The sequence below is a fragment of the Electrophorus electricus genome, chromosome 22, assembly GCF_013358815.1.
Source record: "Electrophorus electricus isolate fEleEle1 chromosome 22, fEleEle1.pri, whole genome shotgun sequence".
NCBI lineage: Eukaryota > Metazoa > Chordata > Actinopteri > Gymnotiformes > Gymnotidae > Electrophorus > Electrophorus electricus.
Window position 1 is genome coordinate 9868030 of NC_049556.1, and position 20044 is coordinate 9888073.

General features: G+C 48.5%; 2 protein-coding genes across 2 annotated transcripts; both read left to right on the top strand.

The window, feature by feature from the left end:
- The first annotated feature begins 2231 nt into the window (after positions 1–2231).
- On the top strand, positions 2232–13944 carry nr1d4a (nuclear receptor subfamily 1, group D, member 4a). Its single transcript, XM_027011973.2, has 8 exons — positions 2232–2924; positions 8103–8396; positions 8518–8606; positions 8712–8856; positions 11041–11558; positions 11810–11995; positions 12139–12349; positions 12496–13944. The coding sequence occupies exons 1-8, from the start codon at positions 2909–2911 to the stop codon at positions 12690–12692; spliced, it is 1656 nt and encodes a 551-aa protein (XP_026867774.2). The 5' UTR covers positions 2232–2908; the 3' UTR covers positions 12693–13944.
- A 2155-nt stretch (positions 13945–16099) lies between these two features.
- On the top strand, positions 16100–19618 carry mfsd5 (major facilitator superfamily domain containing 5). Its single transcript, XM_027011966.2, has one exon. It carries the CDS (start codon positions 16676–16678, stop codon positions 18119–18121), a length of 1446 nt encoding a protein of 481 aa, XP_026867767.2. The 5' UTR covers positions 16100–16675; the 3' UTR covers positions 18122–19618.
- The last annotated feature ends 426 nt before the right edge of the window (positions 19619–20044 follow it).

Consider the following 20044-nt stretch of genomic DNA (forward strand, 5'->3'; position numbering starts at 1 on the left):
AAAGAAAGAAAAATCTCGCGTTCGCTTTCTGCTTCTCTCGTTCTGCCTCCAATGTTTCCACCTCTCCCTCGCGTACTCACCAGGCTGCCTCCCTCGTGCCTGGATTCTTTCAACAAAACCACATTCTTTCTCTTTCTTCTCCTCCTGTGCCGTTTCTCTCTCGCTCGCGCTTGCGGCCCTCCCACCTCTGGCGAAAGCGCGCTGCCCTTCGCGGCTCGGTCACCGCGAGCGCAGGACCAGGGTGCTCCGGTTGAGCGCGACTCCGACGAAGCGGCGGCTTTTCCAAAATTAATCGCAGTGCTCGGGAGCGAGGATGAGAGCGAAGGATTGGGGCGGGGGGGCAGCAGCCCAGCTCCACATGTGGAAGTGATTCTGTAATTACGGCAAATCTGCGCGCTTTAGAGGGTCGCCTTTCCGTACCTCCTCTTCGGCAAATACAACTACCCTTGCACGCATGTATGCATAGAACTGCCATTTAAAGCTACATAAGCTGCAGAGCATTAAAAAATGAACTTATAGTGAAGTTATTTGCGCAAATAACCCTTTCTTAGATGTCAGGCCGTTCAACATGAACGTACCGGTTGGAAGCTGTATATCACAAAGGTAGGCATCACAATTAAAAAAGAGCCTAAATCCTTCCTGTAATAAAAAAAAAAGTTCCCCCAGAAGTTTGAGAGTTTGCCATTGCTCCCTCATCAAACACATCCGAGCCTTTGGTAAAGCTGAGCTTCGTATAAACTTGTTAAATTGCTCATCACCGTCAGCAAACCTGGCATGTGTTTAATTCGTACTCTGTACGAGTATGAGCCCGCGAGTGTTGGGAGAGAGACAGATATTGATGGCTGTCTACCTAGCCGGAGGCACAAGGTGTTTTTACTGTGTGTGTGTGTGTGTGTGTGTGTGTGTGTGTGTGTGTGTTGGCAGCAACTCCTGCTCAATTCCCAAACACCGCGCGCACTCTGTAATTATCGACATGCTCTGCCATAACACGCTCCCCAGTGCATGCGTCGCCCATAGGTTCATCACAGCTGAATGGAGTTCAACACACCCAATTAACCCTGGCAACTTCCAAAACACCACAGAAACAAGGTTCGTGCCGCTCTGTTCCTATCGGTTCACGTTATTTTCAAGCTCGTATCGTTTTACTCATGCTGGCCCCCATGGTAGTTTAGAAAGAAACAAACGTAAGACGAAATGGGTTTCCGGCCCCGCCCCCTTTTCCTGCCAAAGCGAGCGCATTCCCCCCCACTTTCAGTCCGTACTCTCGTGTTACCTGGTGTTTGTATAATGTGACTTTTCCAAAGTGGTACACTTACGAGTTGATCGTTTGCTTGGAGAGCAGTTTCTTACGGTATAATGCCCTCTTGCGAAAGATCTTTGTATTGCAATACACATATATATACACACACACACACACACACACACACACACACACACACACACACACACACACACACACACATTATATAAAAAGGTATTCCATGCCTTACAAATTGTTCACAGCAATGCGTATTTACTTATCACGTGAAAGATAACTTAGACATTTCCCCAACCTATTTGGATCAGGGGTGGGTAGAATTTACTAACACTATTCATTTAACGCCTTGGTGGCCTGGTACCACAAGAGGGCGCGGTTACTCTGCATGTCACGTAAAGGTTCGTCCCTGTGTTTTGTGCTCATGTATGTGCAACGTGTTGTTCTAAATGTTGTTTAGACGTTTCCCTTAAGTCAACATTAGAACTACAATGTAAATTTGCCGTCTGAATAAAAAGAATAGCCTGGTTGTATGTGCACGCTGAGTTGATTCATTTAGTGACACTATAGTTTTTCATTAGCGACTAAACATGTGCTGTAGTACAGAATTTTTTCAGTTAATTTTTTTATTGATAGTCGGGCAGTCGAATAAATAATTTCAAGTCAACACATATTTTTAGATACTAATACCACATTTGGCTCTAGGCTATAGCTCCGTGAGACATGTGCTATGCACTCTCGGACATTTTCAAGCACTCCAAATTAACGTGTTTTAATAGAGATCTATTGGTACAGCCTGCATGTCGCGACACTGCACGGGTTATGCTGTCATTAGTCGCATAGAGCTTTTTAAAATAAGCGCCGCGCAACTAGTCACGATGAGCTCCGCCTACGGTCCATGTGCCTGCCCCCGCTCCCTCTCCTCTCGCCTCAACTCACGCTCCCTGTTTTGCATAAAATGTGTGTCAGTAGGCCATCGAGCTCCCCGGCACATGCAGAACTCACATGTAGGTTGGCTTCGCGGACGCACAGCACGGTCGAATAAGCACATCTAACCGAGCACTAGATACCCTCCAATGAAAATGCACGCCGCAATAAAGGAGGGAGAGAAAACGAAGGAGTTCGTGAGAGACACTGTGAGTTAGATAAACCCCCGCCAGGCGGGAACAACAGACCGTTAATGGGTCCTTAAAGGTAGTCACATTTCCCAGTCGCCTGAAAACGTGATTGATATGCTCCAGGAAGGGTGTGCGTCGGCTGGTGCGGATGTCGAGTTTGGCAGTCCTGCCTCGCAGATGTAGAGTCTAGGTTTACTTTGAATACAGCGTTCGTGTTGCAGAAGCGTGATATTACAACGGCAAAGCAACCTTAGAGCAGACAGAGACCTAACAGCGTCCAGGTAGCACCGAACCGAAAAAAACCCCCTCTCTGCGCACCTGACTCCGCACTGGACACTTCTCCGTGGGGTGTACTTTAAATCGACCGGCTGGTACAGTTGCCTCATGCCCTATACTCAGTTCTCACCTGTATGCTTTAGGCACCGGTATTTCATGACTCTTTCACCTGTTTCGACTCGGTTTTTGCCCTTACTGAGAAGCCAAGAGTGACTTGAAGGTAGTCATTTACAGAAACTCGGAACAAAGCATATCAAGGATGGATAGCAGTCCTGGTAGGTAGCTGTTTTTTTATCTATCTATCTGTCTATCTGTCTGTCTGTCTGTCTATCTGTCTATCTATGTCTTTACTACTCTTTCTAACAATAATAAATAATGGTGATGGTTTTATGCAGTTCATGTTCGGTTAGGTGTTTGGCTGTTTGCTGCAGATTATGCATAGCGCTATTTGTGATTCTCCAGTTTTGCAAATTTGATGTTTTCAAATTTTGAGCCCAAAACTGCCAGCATTCATGTTTTTATTCATATTTTTCCTGAGCGTTTACTTGCGTCAGTCACAATGCTCTGAAACTTGTGGCGTTCCTCAACAAAACCGACGTGTATAGGTTCTGTAGTGGCTATTAATGTCTTCCGACCCATATTAGGGTGCTGTAAGTTCAATTTGTAGCGACTGTAAAGTGCATCTATTAGTGCACTAGCAGAGTCAAGACTGCACGGGATGTATCCTGCACGAGACGAGTAGTAACACCGAAGTCCGCGAAACGTGCTACTGTCTGCAGCGACGTCTGACTACCATCCCGAGACGCCTCGTTTACGAGAATTACCTGGACACGCGCCCGCGCTATCAACTTCCTGCTCGCAGCCATGAAAACAAACTCACGTGTAGTCGCTCACGCTTCGCCTTTAAAACGCTGTCGGATTCTTGAATTCCTCTGGCAAAGCATGCGGGCCGCCTAACGCAGACTACATCTACAGCCGTGCTTGGTGCTCAGACTCCAAAAGGTGTCCGTGGGGATGACGCATCCACATAGGGAGACGAGAGGCGCAGGACAATTACACGGACAAACGTCAGCACGACGTGCTTCATCTTGACCATCTAGACAGTTTTATCCGGCATGACAACATGCTGCCTTTGTCGTACAACTCGAGCAGCGTGGGAACGTGTCTAGTTGAGCTCAGTCGGTCAGTGCGCTCATTCACCTCGAAGACGATCACGACGCCACCACTTACGTTTTTGCCCGCTTCTCCGTTAACTCGGGGCTGACTCGTTTACAATGGTTCAAAGGCACGTTCGGGGACAGGTGGCAGAAACACGTGCGGCAAGGATGATATGGAAACATAGCGCGCCTCATTTCTAGACCGTAAACAGTGTTTAGAGATAAGGCACACGGAAGGATAACAAAACACGAACCAAAACATCCGAGCACATGACTTGGAATGGAAGGGCTACAGCAGGTCAATGTATCCTCCTGCATTGTACGAACAAATATTGACCAAGGGCAATGGAACTGCCCTGGTGCACAAATATGAGTAGTGTACAGTCGAAGAGCCCTTACTTAAAGGCAGCAGTTAAAAAGTAACGAACTACCTTAACCCATGAAACGCTGCCAAGGTTATTACGTTGTTGTTTCATTTGTGTTTTTCACAGTTGAAACTATTTATCCTAAAACAGGATTTAAAGAGATATATTTGTATAATTGCAATGTGCTACGCTTTGTGGGAAGCCTTGGAATCACTTTCACTGTATAACACTTAAAAGGGCGAATAAGACAAACGTGAACCTGCCGGCACGCTCTTCAGTTAGTTTGGGTACCCTCACTGTTACTGGGTCCTTTACTTAAAGCGGTTAAGATTGGTAAACTCTTCTAAGCAATGCAGATTGAAACAAAGATCACTTTGATTTAAACAAAGAGAAACTCTGACGGTAGAAATACGGTTCCGATGCGAAATCGGGAGTGCCTGCATGGCTCCCTCATCCTGCCATACCTCTCCGTTCCACTTTTTTTCATTTCAACACGGGCGAGGGAAAAACTCCGCAGCTCTGTCTCAGCACTGTGGCAGTACAACGCGATATCTTCAACCCTCGCGTCGTCCTCACGTGGCTGCGCTCGCACGGCCGCGTGCGGCGCGTGAGTCCCGGGCCCCACCCCCACCCCCCCTTCGTTTTGTTCGCGCACTCTTGTGTTTGGATGCCGACTGCGGAGGCGAAAAGAGGGAGGTTGGTCAGTGGGTCAGCGATTTCAAGAAGCAAATGTATAACTTTGTCACGTGTTTCCGCCTCATGCAAAACATTTTGTTTTGTCCTTGGAAAGCAAATGGAACCGTTGTATTATCGAATTTTGAATATAAATGTAATTACACGTGTAATTACGTGTCTTCACGTGTTAGATGCATACACCGTGATAAATCCATAAGACGCGTATGGACCTCTAAATTAAATAAGTACGTGACGCAGTTTATTACCATTTGCAGAAAACAAAACATCATGCTCAGAAGGTTGCTGTTGTGTTTGTGGTTACCGTATTTTCTCTGGTTTGCCCGTTTTCTGTTTCTGCCCCATTTTGCACATAGCATATAACGCAACATGCGCGTGACATAAATATAGACGATGACGTTACTCACTGTCACATATACAGCATCGCTTATAAAGGGCTTGAGAGAATGCTGCAGACGGGTCACTGTGACTTTGCCCTACTTAGTAAAACGATTCTTTTCTGTTTTTTATCGCCACTAAAATTGTCGTTTTGACTGTGCGGTGTTGCCGGGTATCTGATGTCTCGCACGCACCACCTAAACTGTTCGGTCTCCCACCGAGTCTGACTGCTGGCATGTTCGAAACTCAGCAAAGCGCTGGGGCGGCGTGACACGCACATTCCAGTCCGCCTCTTCGACAACTGAAAGAAGAGGGCAGAGAGAATGCACGCTGCTCACCATTCAGGCTTAGGTCTTCTGCACTGGGCGCGCGGATACGAGACGGTGAAAGGAGGGATGATGGCGAGTGTTGGGGGGCGGCGGGCGGTTAATGTGATGGCTCACGTTTCTGTGCCTACCTCCACTTGCATAGGTAGACAAGTCTTTTCGATGAACTGCTGGGGACTTGCTGAATCCTCAATTAAACAGCGGAGTGTTTCCACTGACCTCCATTTGTACCAAACCGTGCAAGCGACTGCAGTTGGCCCGCAGGTCCCGCGGAGGCCATGCTCAGAGGCAGACCACGGGCTTTTACTGCGGGTGACGCCGGAAGGTTTTGCAGGGAAACACGATCTCCATTACGTTCGTGGCAAATGAATTCCAAATAAGGTGTGAAATGTTGGATTTCACTTCCTGCCTCGCCAGCGAGCTGGTGGCCATGACAGTCTGCCCTCGCGTACGTTCAGGTGCGAGTCGCGCGCGCGTGTTTAAGGTGGGCTACTTGCTTGCTAGGGCTGGCCACCGAGCGCGGGCTAGCATCAGGTAGTCACACGGCTGTAACGTGAAGCCTGGTGCATGTTTCTGCAATAAATCCAACGGTCACGTCCTGGCCGAGGGATTACAAAAAACCCTTGCGCCAAACAAAGGACATGTGCAGCACAGGGAAACACCAGTGGCCGGAGAGGGCTCGGGACCAAATGGAAGCGTGCGCGTGTTTACATTTTCTCCAGAATGGAGGCTCCGTGCCACGGGCGTCTCAGAAACGGTTTTCTGTTATTTACCTGCGAACCAGTAAGGACGCAACCTACAGTGAAATTACCCTTCACGGTCTGGGCTGCACAGACCTCATGTACTTGTTTGTCTTTGGGTGCGGATATGTACACGTGTTGCTTTGTGCAAGAGTACGTGAAACCTTCGAGCTAGAACCGATTAAAAACGTTAAAAACCGGAAAATGATATGCGAAGGTTTCTTCTTCCCAATCTCATTTAGGTCCGATGAAATATAAATATGTTTGCAGTCATTTCCAATAGTATGACGCTGTTTATTCATAAACCCCAGTGTCAAATACTGTTGTAAAAACAAACAAACCAAAAAAAAAACCAAACTAGTACATTGACCCAAATCACATCAAAGCCCTCAACCAAAGCAGCTCCGTAGCTCGCATTCGAGCGATTTGATTCGTGATGTTTCAGAAGTCAACCCAAAGCCATGTAGCACATTCTAACAAAACGTGACTCTCCCTCCCTCCCTCCTGCGTGCCTGACAAGCGAGACATTAGTTGAACACGCGCGGTAAGCCGGCGCAGCGTCCTTGTGCGCGCACACGGAATAATCACCATTAAATCACCAGCGCTGCCTTGCTATTGCTGTAAATGTCTGCACGAGACTGCGGATTTCGCATAGGTAGTAACCGTGTTAGGAGTCCATGTGAGGCGCCGGTCAGGTGGCGCGCAGTCAGCTGGAGCCGGGCACTATGCCAGAGGAGCAGGGCTATTATTGGAGCGCGGAGGAGGCATCAGACCTCGCGGACACGTGAGACCGTGTCTCATCTCATCCACCACGCGTGACCAGAAATGCGAGCGGATGTGGCTGCCGGGAGCAGAAACTGCGCGAGAAAGTGACGAGCGAGCACGCCGTTAGACTCACATACAAAAGCAAAAATAAACATTGACCCAGCTGAATGAAACAGCTTTTTCTCGCAAGCGTAGTGACCTGCCAGTTGCGTATGCATCTAGCACTCTGCTGCTGTGCTGCCTATATTATTCATAGCTGGAGCAAGCACTTATACCTATTACACAGAGAGCATGAGGCAACGATGCTGAAAACACAGCCCTCACTAGCCAGCCCCGCGGAGGTTGTGCAACATTACATCACTTGGCTCTGAACGCCACCACTCCTAAAGTGCATCCAAAATCTTACCAGACTCGCAGAGGTAGTTTGATTTCAGCCCAACTCCCGAAAATGTTACCTATTCTGCAATGATATTTAACAGAACGTAAAGCTATTTGTTATGTAGTTATACCAAATCCTCATGCGATATTGATTATATTTCCCAATCTAATATACAGTAGGCCTATATGGAGATATAGGAGTGTGATTGCATGATACTTATAACTACTATGGTCTAAGCAAGATTAAACAAACTGAATCCATGACAAGTGCTTATAAATATGCTAAAGCAAGTCATTGCAATTCTTGCTGTGTGTTAGCTGGACAGGTAGACAATTTAACTGGACATTTTGTTGTCAATTGGTGAATCATCAATTTTTCACATTCTTGAATTATGTCCTATCATATTTGAAGCCCAGTTCTGCATATGAAATGAGTGACTGTGAATCACAGGGGTTCCGTTTCCACCAACAGCCCAGAGATTGCTTTTCGCAAAAAGACAGGAAATTACATCATTCATGAACGACGGTGGGAATTTTGTGCAAATGAGAGCGAGATCAGCACGACACTTGCATGTTTGCCTCTGCGTATACGGCGTGCAGGTGTCGCTTCTGTGTGTCTTTACTTCACCAGCGATGTCCATTGCCTTTCAGGAGGTGTTATACTGTACGCTGGTTCCAGTGGCAGTGCCACCCCGAGCCCAGACAGCCCATCCAGCGGATACCAGACCCAGTCTCCATCCTCCCAGCCCTCGTCCCCGGAGGAGGTCACCTTCACTGAGATCGGCGCCCTAAAGCAGCGGCCCGGTGTGGCCGCCCTCGCCTCTCCCAAGCTGGTCTTCCAGTTCCCCGAGATCTACAGCAGCTCCACGGCGGCCTCCAGCCAGCACGCATATTCGCCGCCCAGCTCCAGCAAGAGGCCATGCAGTGTCACCGGCACCTTCACCAGTAAGCGCCAGTTCACCCCTGCCTGTTCTTTTTTATCTGACCTTTCCACCCTCTCGCGCTCCCTCAACACTTTCTCTCGCTCTCCTCTTATCTTTTTAAACTCCCCCCCCCGTCTCCGCAGAAACAGGAGGTATGGTCTTGCTGTGTAAAGTGTGCGGAGACATCGCGTCGGGGTTCCATTACGGCGTGCACGCGTGCGAGGGCTGCAAGGTGAGGCAGGTGTGCGGAACCACTAGAGGGTCACCCCCAAACCCCCAAACCCCTGCCCCAACCCCCCCCCTCCCCTCACCGTTTCTCCTCTCTCCCTATCTCCAGGGCTTCTTCCGCCGTAGCATCCAGCAGAACATCAGCTACAAGATGTGCGTCAAGAACGAGAACTGCCTGATCATGCGCATGAACCGCAACCGCTGCCAGCACTGCCGTTTCAAGAAGTGCCTGGCCGTGGGCATGTCCCGGGACGGTGAGCGCCAGCACCGCCCCCGCCGCCCCCGCCCCCTGCCACGACCAATCACCGCACAGCACCACAGCAGGGCTTCCGAAAGGCACAGAACAGTCATCTTGCTGCACCCGCCTCCCAACCTAGATTCCCCATTTAGTTTTTGCATCGCTAGGAAGTTTCAGGAGAGCAAGTTTTCTTTTAGCTGAGGCGCTGCCTTGCTCTCGTCTTTCTCCTGCCCTTTGCGGTCTTTCCTCCTCCTCCTCCTCCTCTTCCTCTTGCTCCTCTCAGCGAGCTGCTTTCGCACTCCTCTGGCTAACTCCCCAAGCTCCCCCCCTCCTTGCTCCTTCCACAGACAGTGATTTATGAGCTCTGGAGTCCCGCAGTACCCAAAGCTATCTGTCAACTGGAAAACCGCAGCAAACACAGAAATTATTTTGGGAAACTGGAGCGCGGGCAACTTGATTACCTTGCATTTGTCCTTATAATATCTTCCACAATTAATAGCCGACTGCTGCAACAATTAAGCAAGAGGAGGCGAAAATGAGATGGTGTACCGTGCACGTCATCTGTTCCCCGCTTCTGTAATTTTTAACGCCAGAAACACAATCGGTAAATAAACAAATAATTAAATAAAATGGAGAAGTCAAGGCATTCTGAAACCAGCTAATTTATTGGCTGGATAATGCATCTGGCCAGGAAACTAAAGCAAGATGCGATATGATCTTATGGGTGTACATCATGACCTACTTAGTGGGTTTGGTTTTGGCTCTTCTCGTCTGTGCCAGGCCGTGGCTCCCAGCATACCACGTGATGCTACGGCATCTGCGTGAATGCGTGGGAACGTGGTCACGTGGCTGTTGTGTGATGATATGACGGGGCACCAGGGGCCAGCTAGGTGAACAGGCATACAGTGGCAAAGGCACACATGCCTGCAGACCCTCCTCAATGGTGGATCCTGTGAGTGTCTTCGCCACAACCTAAAAACCCCTTTTCTTCACCGCACCTATTGCACAAACAGGAAAACCTCGCACGATGGCCTCCTGGCCACATTAAAGTGGACGCCCTGATTTTAGCTCAGGCACTTGTGTGATTTTGGCTTTGTGATGGAGGCAGATGTTCAGGTTGACACGGTGGAATGGTTTCACTTCCTCTGGCATTTCAGAAAACCCATCCCCTCGATATAGAGTCTCGCAAAACTCAATGTTCTGCCTCGATGGAGCGTGACTGAGTTTGGCACTTAGAGCTGTGTTAAAGATGTCTAATCTGTAACAAAGGTGATCAGTTTTAATAGGATACGAAATCCACTGTTGACAGGGGACATGGCTCCAGTATGCCAGATGCCATATATTTTCACATTGTGAATATCCCATGAATATGTCATACCGAATATGATTGCTGTGCTCGTGCAGCTTATCTCGGTTTCCTGAAGGCTGAGATTAGTGGGGCAACTCCATCCAGTGCTGCACCAGTTCCAAGCCGGCGCTCTACGCGGGTTCCTCTGTGCTTCTCTCAATGCCACTTTCTCGGGCGTGTCTGCGATCTCCCGTTCCTCCCTGCTGTTCCCTTATCCTCATCCTCTTGTCCAGGAGTCCCGCTGGCCTCTCGCCCAAACGTGTCCCCTCGTTCTCTTCTATGTTTTCTCTCCCCTTTCCGCTCTCCTCTCCAAGGCCCCCCGAGGGTTGTGCTCTCTAGCTTTTAATGGTCATCAGCCGTCGTCGCCGTCCCCATCGCAGTGGTGTTGCGGTCACATTCTGCCCCACTGACCTACTTTCTGCTGGGAAGGAGGGGGGGAGGGGTGTTGGGGAGGAAGGAACAGGGCGGAGATGGAGAGAGGTCCGGCATATGGAGCCTTGAGGACTATTTTTATCTTTATCAGCTGATGGATATTTTTAGATGGGAGAGGAGAAGATGGGTTTCTGTTGGAAGATCGGGTGCCGGCGTGCATTATTACACATCTTGTCTTATGTACTGTGCATTTTTGCTATTGTCTTTAATTACTCTGCCCTTGTGCATCTCATTTCCAACTTATGTGTGTGTGTGTTTTTTTTTATATAACTTGATTAAAGCCAGTTTTGCCAGGTTGCAGAGCAAAACGGGTTTTCCATGCAAAATCCCCAAGAGGAATTTGAAACTGTACCTCGTAAACCGGCGCTCAGAATGCCAGTGTTTCACACTGACGTCCACGCTGTGCTGTGTCTCCCTCAGCTGTTCGTTTCGGCCGCATCCCCAAGCGTGAGAAGCAGAGGCTGCTGGACGAGATGCAGAGCTACATGAACAGCCTGAATGAGGCGGCCAGTGAACACGCAGCCCCCTCGCCTCCCTGCGAACCCCCAGCCAGCCCCGCGCAGAGCCGGCCCAAAGACGCCATCAGCTCCATGGCCAGGGCCTACCAGGACATCTTCCCGGTCGGTCCGGAGCACCCGACGAAGAGGCCGGCTGGGGTCCACGCCGGCGGCAGCGCAGCAGCGTCCTTTCAGAGCACCGCCGCTCCGGAAAGCAACGTCGCCCGCGCTAGCCCACCGACCGCATACCACCCTGGGGCCCTTATGGGCTACGCGCGACCCGCCCACAACGACAGCAAGGGCCCAGTGCCGGTGCTGGACAGTGGCTACGTCTACCCTCCCTGTTCCAGCCAGGACAGCTACAGCTGCAGTTACCTGGCTGGCGAGAGGCACGCTCAGACTTCATGTGCATGGAAGCAGACGGCAAGCTCCAAAGTGCTGGTGAGAATCATCTGGAAACAATAAATGTCCTTTGCGGCACCGCAGTAAAGGTGTCCCACGGGGACATAGAGAAAAGCGGAAAGCACGACACGATAGTGTCGATTATGCAAGAAGTTAAAGCCTTTTTAATGATACCCTCACAGCACTGTTGCTTACTTTAGTGTTTTAACGCAGAAGCTCATATAGCTCTCACGTTTCACTCTTCTTTTTTTTTTTCCTGATTTTCTCTGTCACCTCATCTGCCCCTCCAGGCCTGTCCTCTGAACGCCTGCCCCGTGTCGGCGCCGGGGGTTTCCAGCCAGCAGGTGTGGGAGTCTTTCTCTCAGTGCTTCACCCCCGCTGTGCGTGAGGTGGTGGAGTTTGCCAAGGGCATACCAGGCTTCCAGGACCTATGCCAGCACGACCAGATCATGCTGCTAAAAGCGGGCACCTTCCAGGTACGCGAGACCTCTCACCCTGGCCACAACGTCTCTTTCTGCCACGCCCACTGCGATGACTTCACCCGTAGTCTAAAGTTGTTCCACCCACAAGTTCTTCTTCTGCTGCGTTTTGCTAATGGCGGTTCTCACCTCGGGGCCAGGTGCTGATGGTGAGGTTCTGCTCCCTGTTCAATGCGAAGGACAGGACGGTGACGTTCCTGAGTGGGCAGACCTACCCACTGGGCACACTGCGGGCACTGGGTATGGGCTCACTGCTCCACGCCACGTTCGACTTCTGCGAGAAGCTGGCCGCTCTCGGCCTGGAGTCCGACGAGATGGCCCTCTTCATGGCGGTTGTGCTGGTCTCAGCAGGTAGGCGGGTAGGGGGTTAATCGGGAATGCTTGTCACATCTTTGTAGGAGTCGTTGTTTTAAGAGCTCTCACCAGGTTGAGAATCACCGGCTGGAGTTCTGAAACCATCTGCCCGGCGGGTGACGTCTGATTACGTGTGTCCTTAGATCGGACGGGTGTCTCCGACGTGGCAGCGGTAGAGCAGCTACAGGAGGGCCTGACGCGGGCGCTGCGCGCCCTGGTGACTCGCCGTCGTCCAGACGACGGCACGCTCTTTCCCAAACTTTTGCTGCGTCTGCCAGACCTGCGCACCCTCAACAGCCTGCACTCAGAGAAGCTACTGGCCTACCGCGTTGACCCCTGAGTGGCCCGACCTGCACCCACAAGCCATGACCAGCACGGACTGGCCGATCGTAGAGGGGTTTCTATGGGAACATTTTAATCGTCTTGTGTGCCACAGAGAGAGAGGAAGGGGTCATAGTGTAAAGGTAGCTGCCGCAACGCAAGGTCTGCGCCGAGACGAGCCACCACTTTAGAGGCGGTGTCTCTTTACACACTGTCCAGTGACTCTCAGCACGCTAAGGTTTCCCAGTGGGCACTGCTTTGCAGAGGACAAGATTTCCTATTCATATTCTCAGTAATCAGCTTAATTGATAGTCCTAGTGCTGTTTTGCCAAGGAACTTTTTCAACACCAAAAGAGCGAGTTGGTCTCCTGTTTGGACCATTTAACATCGGTCCATCTCTCCAGCACACTCCTTCAGCCTGCAACTAAGGTTAAAGGTCAAAACAGGGACCATCAAAAGCTGAGAGTGCTTGTAAATGTGCGTGCCAGTGTGCAAGAGGAAAAAAACGACCATGTACATAACACAGATTTCACTCATGTCACATAAAACTCCAGTTATTTAGCATGTATGTATCCTGTATGTTAGTGTGACCGTAACATTAAATGGCACAGTTTTAATGGTAAGAGTAAGCACAAGCACTCAAGTTACCACTTTAGCTCTTTGAGGAGTTTGAAACAAATGGATGGAATTAATGTAATTCAGGATAATATAACACAGGAGTGTTATATCAGTTCATTGTTTTCTGTGTAGTTGCATCCAGTACATTTATTGTCATTAATGTTCACCATGATGGTGTAAACAAAATCCCAGGAGTTAAAACCAGCAGCCACCAAGTATGTTGAGTTTTTTAATCACTTATTTTTCACTTTTTCTTGCTACAAATATTGTACAGTAACATTCAGTGCAATGGACTGGGATATCAGAGTCAAAAGGGTTCACATCAGAGTTTCTAGAGAGTTCTGTCCGAGAGGTGGGGGTCTGGGTGCTGTTGGAATGGTTTCTGATCAAGCGTGTGCTTGTGGAAAAGGATGCACCGTAGGTTCGCTGAAGTACTGAAATAACAGATTTTACTGTCACCAGCAGAGTCCTCTCACAGCCTTTACTGAGACTGAGAGGGTTAATAATATGATTGGACTGGCACAAAAGTCATTTAATGGGCTGAGATTCTTGATGGTTGCTAAGGTAATGTTATATGATCATGCTAGTGTATATTTTGTAAACTGTACTATTCCACATAAATGATATAAATATGAGATTATCTATTTGGTGTTTTGTTTTGGGTTTTTTTTCCCCCAGTCTAGGGGAAACAACTATCAATAAACTTTGATTTATTGATGGGACACCCACTTTGGTAGAGCTGCATCTGAAATGAGACGTCCTCTGCTATTCCGCCACTTTGTGGTTCCCCTGGGTATGCGGAACGTCTCTGACAGGAACTAGGTGACCAAGAGCTCACAAGAGAACGAAAGCTCATGAACGCAGGCGGATGGTGGACTCAGGAGTGACATCACATGCTGTAATTTTAGACTGAACTAAAAGATTTAAAAATATGAAAAGAAAGGCACATGTGAAAAAAATAAAAATAAAATGGGAAAGTTTTTACCAAAAGTTGAGTCAGAGTTTGGAAGGAGTCACACATAGCTACCCTGGAGTATACTAAGAATACTTCTTGGATGTTTCGGAACAGCTCTCCTTCATCAAGGTCCTATATCTGAGACCGACTGTCAAATCCAGGATGGATGAAGTGGATTTTCCAGTCAGGCCCAAACCATGCACTGTACATTTTTGGGATTGGGTAATTACTTAACAAGATGACACCCCCCCCCCCCCCCCACCCCCCACCCCCAAAATAAATAAATAAATGAATGTGGCTCTTTTTTACACTTATTAAGTTCAACTGGGGCTCTTGTATGAGTGGCACACTGAACAAATAATAGAAGCCATATAGGTCACCTCCGCTCTGTGGGTATTTTGGTCATTGTGGTCATTTGTGCTAGGTTTCTGTCTTAAAATCAGATGAAGAAAGGAGGTCCAGCTCATGCAGTGTAGAAACAGTACGAACGCTTAACATGCACTGGGAGTTGTGCTAGTGTGCTACAGTGTCTGCCTTCTGCCTGCCTGGTGCAATTACACTGCATTTTCTCTCAGGTTATTTCAAGACAGTTGTGCTTTGGATGCTTCAACTTCAAGCCAGATTTGATCCTGGAGTGCTTAACCTCACATGCCATGTTCTACCATGACTGACGCAACTACTTGAAAGCCTTTTTTCAGATTCTTAAAAGTGGTCAAAGAACAAAAGTGCAGCACGTTGAGATTTAATAGGTTGAGATTTAATCGATTTATTAAATCTAGATTTAAAACATCTTTTTCATTATTAATTTATTTTTATTTTTTTGCTAAAACACCAAGGCTTCTAAGGCTTAGCATTTAGCCATAGCTGGAACATTTCTGGTGCAGCTTTGGCTCTCTGTGACCGACACGTTGTGTGCCATTTTGAGCAACACATCACTTGCCGTACGATCAAAATAACAGCTGCTTTGAACAAGCAGTAATGACCAAGCAGGGTTTGACAGCACACAAGGATGCTGTCTCAGTCGTTAACCTTCTCACGGCCAGATTTAGCACCAAATTATGCCAGACAGATCACTTTGCTATTCATTAAAAGGAAGAAAGAAGACTCGTTTTAAATAAATTGTCATCTTATGCAAAGTACTCACTCTCTTTCTTTGTGTGTGTGTGTGTGTGTGTGTGTGTGTTGTGCATGAAGAACTAACAGACAAATGCTTTCATGTCATTGCAAATGTGAATGACACGGTAATACACTGTAGGCGACTTCAATTTTTTCTAGCTGTTTTAACTAAACACAGCAAAAGCGGCGTTAAACTTAATATCACTTTGGTGTTCTGTACCGCTGTACTGCGTTATATCTCTCAGACTGGGATTCAGCGCTGACACGTTCTGGCCGTATCTCAGTTTAAGGGTATTTTTGGGCTCTAACCTATTTGTGCTAGCTAAGGATACTCTTCTGAGTAGACAACCGCAGCACTTTTGTAAGTCACCCTGGATAAGGGCGTGTGCTTAACCGCCATAAATGTAAATGTAAAATGATATGACTGTACCAGATTAACAGGGGTAAACTGTGGGCGGACGGTGTTGTTCTTCCACCGTGTGGCCGTGTGTTGTTACTGCAAGTCTAAAATCTTTTTTTTTTTTTTTTTGGAAGGTTGCTTCTGAAGGTTGCCTTAGAACCTCAGTTCTCGCTTGCAAAATAAAATAAAATGAAATAATGAAGTACACTGCTCCCTAAGATCGTAAACGCCGTTTTATCTTTATTTTCCCTGCAACAGCCCTTCCTACATACCGTGGTGGGGAACGTCACGTGTTGAGGACGTCACGAGGAGTTGGCGTTACGATGCGATGACGGAAGCCGGAAGCCCAGCCGGACTTGGCTGTGGACGTAAACCGAGCACAATGATTCTGAACCGGGTTACGTTAGCATGGAGGAAGTCTCAAGTTGCTCTCAAGGAGCACTGCAGACCAGTTTAGATATCGGGGGACATCCGCGAGCAGGCAGCTTGTTTTGTAGCCAACGACAGCTAGACACCAGTAGGTTAGCTGGCGGGCTAACAGCTAGCCGTCGTGTCAACCTGGCCACTTCTATTATAGCCAGGGTTGAGATTGAGGATTGAATCATTTGTAGTCATTTGAGTGACATCTGTGTTAAGGTGACGGATAAGTGAGTTTTGTTTTTTTTTGTTTGTTTTTTTGTCCATGTCTCTCGTCTCTGTTTTTGTGGTATTTTTAGGTGTGCTTATTTGACTTGTGATTGTCAACAAATCTTTTATTACTAGTCTGTTTTATAATGTTTGACACGTTTGTCGTAGTCCCTTTACCACATTACTCGCGATGAAGTGAGTGCCGAGCACCTGAAGCAGGACCTGTGAGGCGCGAGGTGTCCTGTCCCTCGTTACAGAGGTGCGCGAGGGCCGGTCGCGTCCTGCCATGCTCGTGACCGCTTACCTGGCGTTTGTTGCCCTGTCGGTGCTGTGCGTGGGGTTGGAGCTCGCCGCACGCCGCCTCGCTACGCCGCAGGCCACGCAAACTACCGCCGCCAACCCCGCGTTCCGCCGCTTCCAGAGGCTCTTCCTAAAGACCTACCTGCTGGCGCTGTGGGCTGACTGGCTGCAGGGTCCGTACCTGTACAAGCTTTACCGCCATTATAGCTTCCTGGAGTCGCAGATTGCCATCCTGTATGTGTGCGGCCTGGCCTCCTGCGTGCTGTTTGCTCCCGTGGCTGGTTGGTTGTCGCAGGCTCTGGGCCGGAGGCAGACGTGCCTGCTCTTCTGCCTGGCCTACTCCGTGTGCTGCCTCACCAAGCTATCGCAGGACTATTTCGTGCTCATCCTGGGCCGCGTGCTCGGTGGCCTCTCCACTTCCCTGCTGACCACCGCCTTCGAGGCCTGGTACGTGCAATGCCACGTCGACATCCACGACTTCCCCAAGGAGTGGATCCCTGTGACCTTCGAGAAGGCGGCGGACTGGAACCATGGGCTGGCGGTGGGTGCCGGACTTGTGGCCAACCTTTTTGCTGAGTGGTTGCAACTCGGGCCCGTGGCTCCCTTCCTGCTGGCCATCCCCAGCCTGGCAGCGTGCGCCTGGCTGGTGTTGTCCGAGTGGAGCAGCGAAGAGAAGCGGGAAGCGGGAGACGGAGACAAGAGCGCCCCCCTGCTCGGCCTGCCGAGCGCCCCTCAGACACGCCTGTCTGCTCAGGCGCGCTTCCGTCGCAGCTGCCTGGAGGGCCTGCGCTGCCTGCTCTCGGACCGGCGCGTCCTGCTCTTGGGCGGTGTGCAGGCGCTCTTTGAGAGTGTCCTGTACATCTTCGTCTTCCTCTGGACGCCGGTGCTGGATCCGCACGGCCCCCCCCTGGGCATCGTGTTCTCCTCCCTCATGGCGGCCAGCATGGCGGGCTCCACGCTCTTCCGGCTGGCCACCTCGACCCGCTACCGACTCCAGCCGGGCCACCTGCTCTGCCTGGCCGTGCTGCTGGCCTTCTTCTCCTTCTTCATGCTGACGTTCTTGACGGTGCCGGGCCAGCCCAAACCGGCCGAGTCCCTGCTGGCTTTCCTGCTGCTGGAGCTGGCTTGTGGCCTCTACTTCCCCGCCGTCAGCTTCCTCCAGGGCCGCGTCATCCCCATGGAGCGCCGGGCAGGCGTGCTCGCCTGGTTCCGCCTGCCGCTCCACCTGCTCGCCTGCCTGGGCCTGCTCACCCTCCACGGGCAGGTGTCCGGCACGGGGGGTGGCGAGGCAGGCAGCGGCACGCGCCACATGTTCGCCGGCTGTGCGGGCATGATGCTGGCCGCACTGCTGGCCGTGGTGAGTCTCTTCACTCTGGGGCGCAATGATGCAGACCTGAGACTAGAGGGGACTAGAGGAGAGGGCGATATTTAAGCACGAGGAAGACTGAACTTACCGGTGCGGCTTTGAGCACAGACGTTTTGTGTGACACATCAGCGCTTGAACGCTGAACAAGGTTTCCAAAGTGCTGGACTGGATGGCACTTGCCAAAGATGTTGCTTGGGATTGTTTGCTCGCTTCAGGGAAAGTCTGCATTTTCGTTGCCTTTCTTACATGGTGCAAGTCCAATTTTGTAATAGGAAATAATGGTAAAAATATGAAAAAATTTAAATATTTATTGATCGTAGCTCTTTTTGAGTGGGAGAAAAATGAACCAATTCCCAAAGTACTTTTGATTTCATTTTTCACACTGGTGTTTTCTGTCCGTTGTGATGCTAGTGATCAGCAGACCTCCCGTTGGAGGTCTTTTCAGATGGAATATTTCAATTCTGAAACTCCTGGTTCAGATTAGTCAGTACCTGGCTTTACCTAGTCTGAGTTCATATATCAGGTTAAAGTTCATAGGTTAGAGTACATGTAGGACACCTACATGTTCTGCAATCATCATTAATTATCTTTTTTTTTCTTCTTTGGGTTCTTAAAAGAATTCTTAATATAAGTTTGTAATCATATAAATGCAAATTCTTCGAGTTTAAGGAATAGCCATATGAGCCTTCTGCTGTTCAGAATGTATCCAGATTCCTTTAATGCTTTCTTGACCATAAAAACTAAAATCTCGTTTTCAGGCTCTTCCTGTCTGACAATAAGAATGTGATTTTAGCTACTGTCAGACCTCAGCTGTCTCAACAGTGGGAGAATTGGACACGTGTGGTTGTGTGAAATTTTGGTGTTTGCTGTTTCTTTACCTCTAGACTTTTTTTTTGTTTGCAAACAATTTTAAAAGCTATTCATGATTAAATAGGACGCTACAAATGCTGCTTTTTGTTAAGCATTTCTATTTATTTTAATTGATGGGAACTAAACCAATTAAGGCTTATGAACAAACATCATAAAAAGCACCATAAATAAATCTTATAAAAATAATAAATAAAAATAAAACATCTGTTATGATCTGTAATGGTCACAGTAAAGTTGAGTAATTTTACACTTCTGAAGGGTTAATTTAGAGAGTCTTGTTGGCAGAGTCACTGACCATCAGTGATTTATACCAACCAAAATGGTTCCCAGTGAAATGCCTCAGGTGGCGGAGGCCATGGTTACATAAATTAGATTTTCTGTATTTATGGCTTCTAAGGTGATCTGTGTTGTCCTAATGTATAGTGTATAGTGTTACTTGGATTTTACTTTGGCTCCTGACAGGTTTGTTTCATGACTACTCAATTTTCACTGTCAAATATACTGAAATTTATGTACCTTGCTGTTTTTTTTAAGGAGCAAAAGAATGCCCCAAACAAAATGAAACTTTGTTTCTTTGTCTTTGGTCAGACCCCATATATTTAAAAATGGCTTTTTACTAAGGATTCTTAGTTATTTGACGTGCTCGACCTTTTAAAAGCTATTAATAGGCCAATAAAAACTTATACAATTTAAGCCTTTTGTCAGTTTTTAGAGTGCAAACTTTATATGCATACACACACTCACATATGTAAATATGTGTGTTTACATTTTAACAGTATTAACACTGCACATCGCTTTCCTATCGTCTCTATTTTGGGCAAAAAGCAATTAGGCCCTGCACTCTACAACGTTACAAGCCACTTTAATCAGTCATGTAATGAAAATGACGATGATGACCTTACACCCCAAACAGACAAACCTGGAATGTCAATGTTTACGGTCAGTTGAGGAGCAACTATATGAGTGACATTCCAGGTTATGAGATGGACCCCTTAAATAATTTAATCATAAAACTGTTCTCTGAATGTAGTTGCATGGTAATATTAAACCAGTCAGGGAGGGCCACAGCACTGAACCCTTTGGCTTTTCCCAAGATTTCAAGCTTCTTTTTTTTTTTTG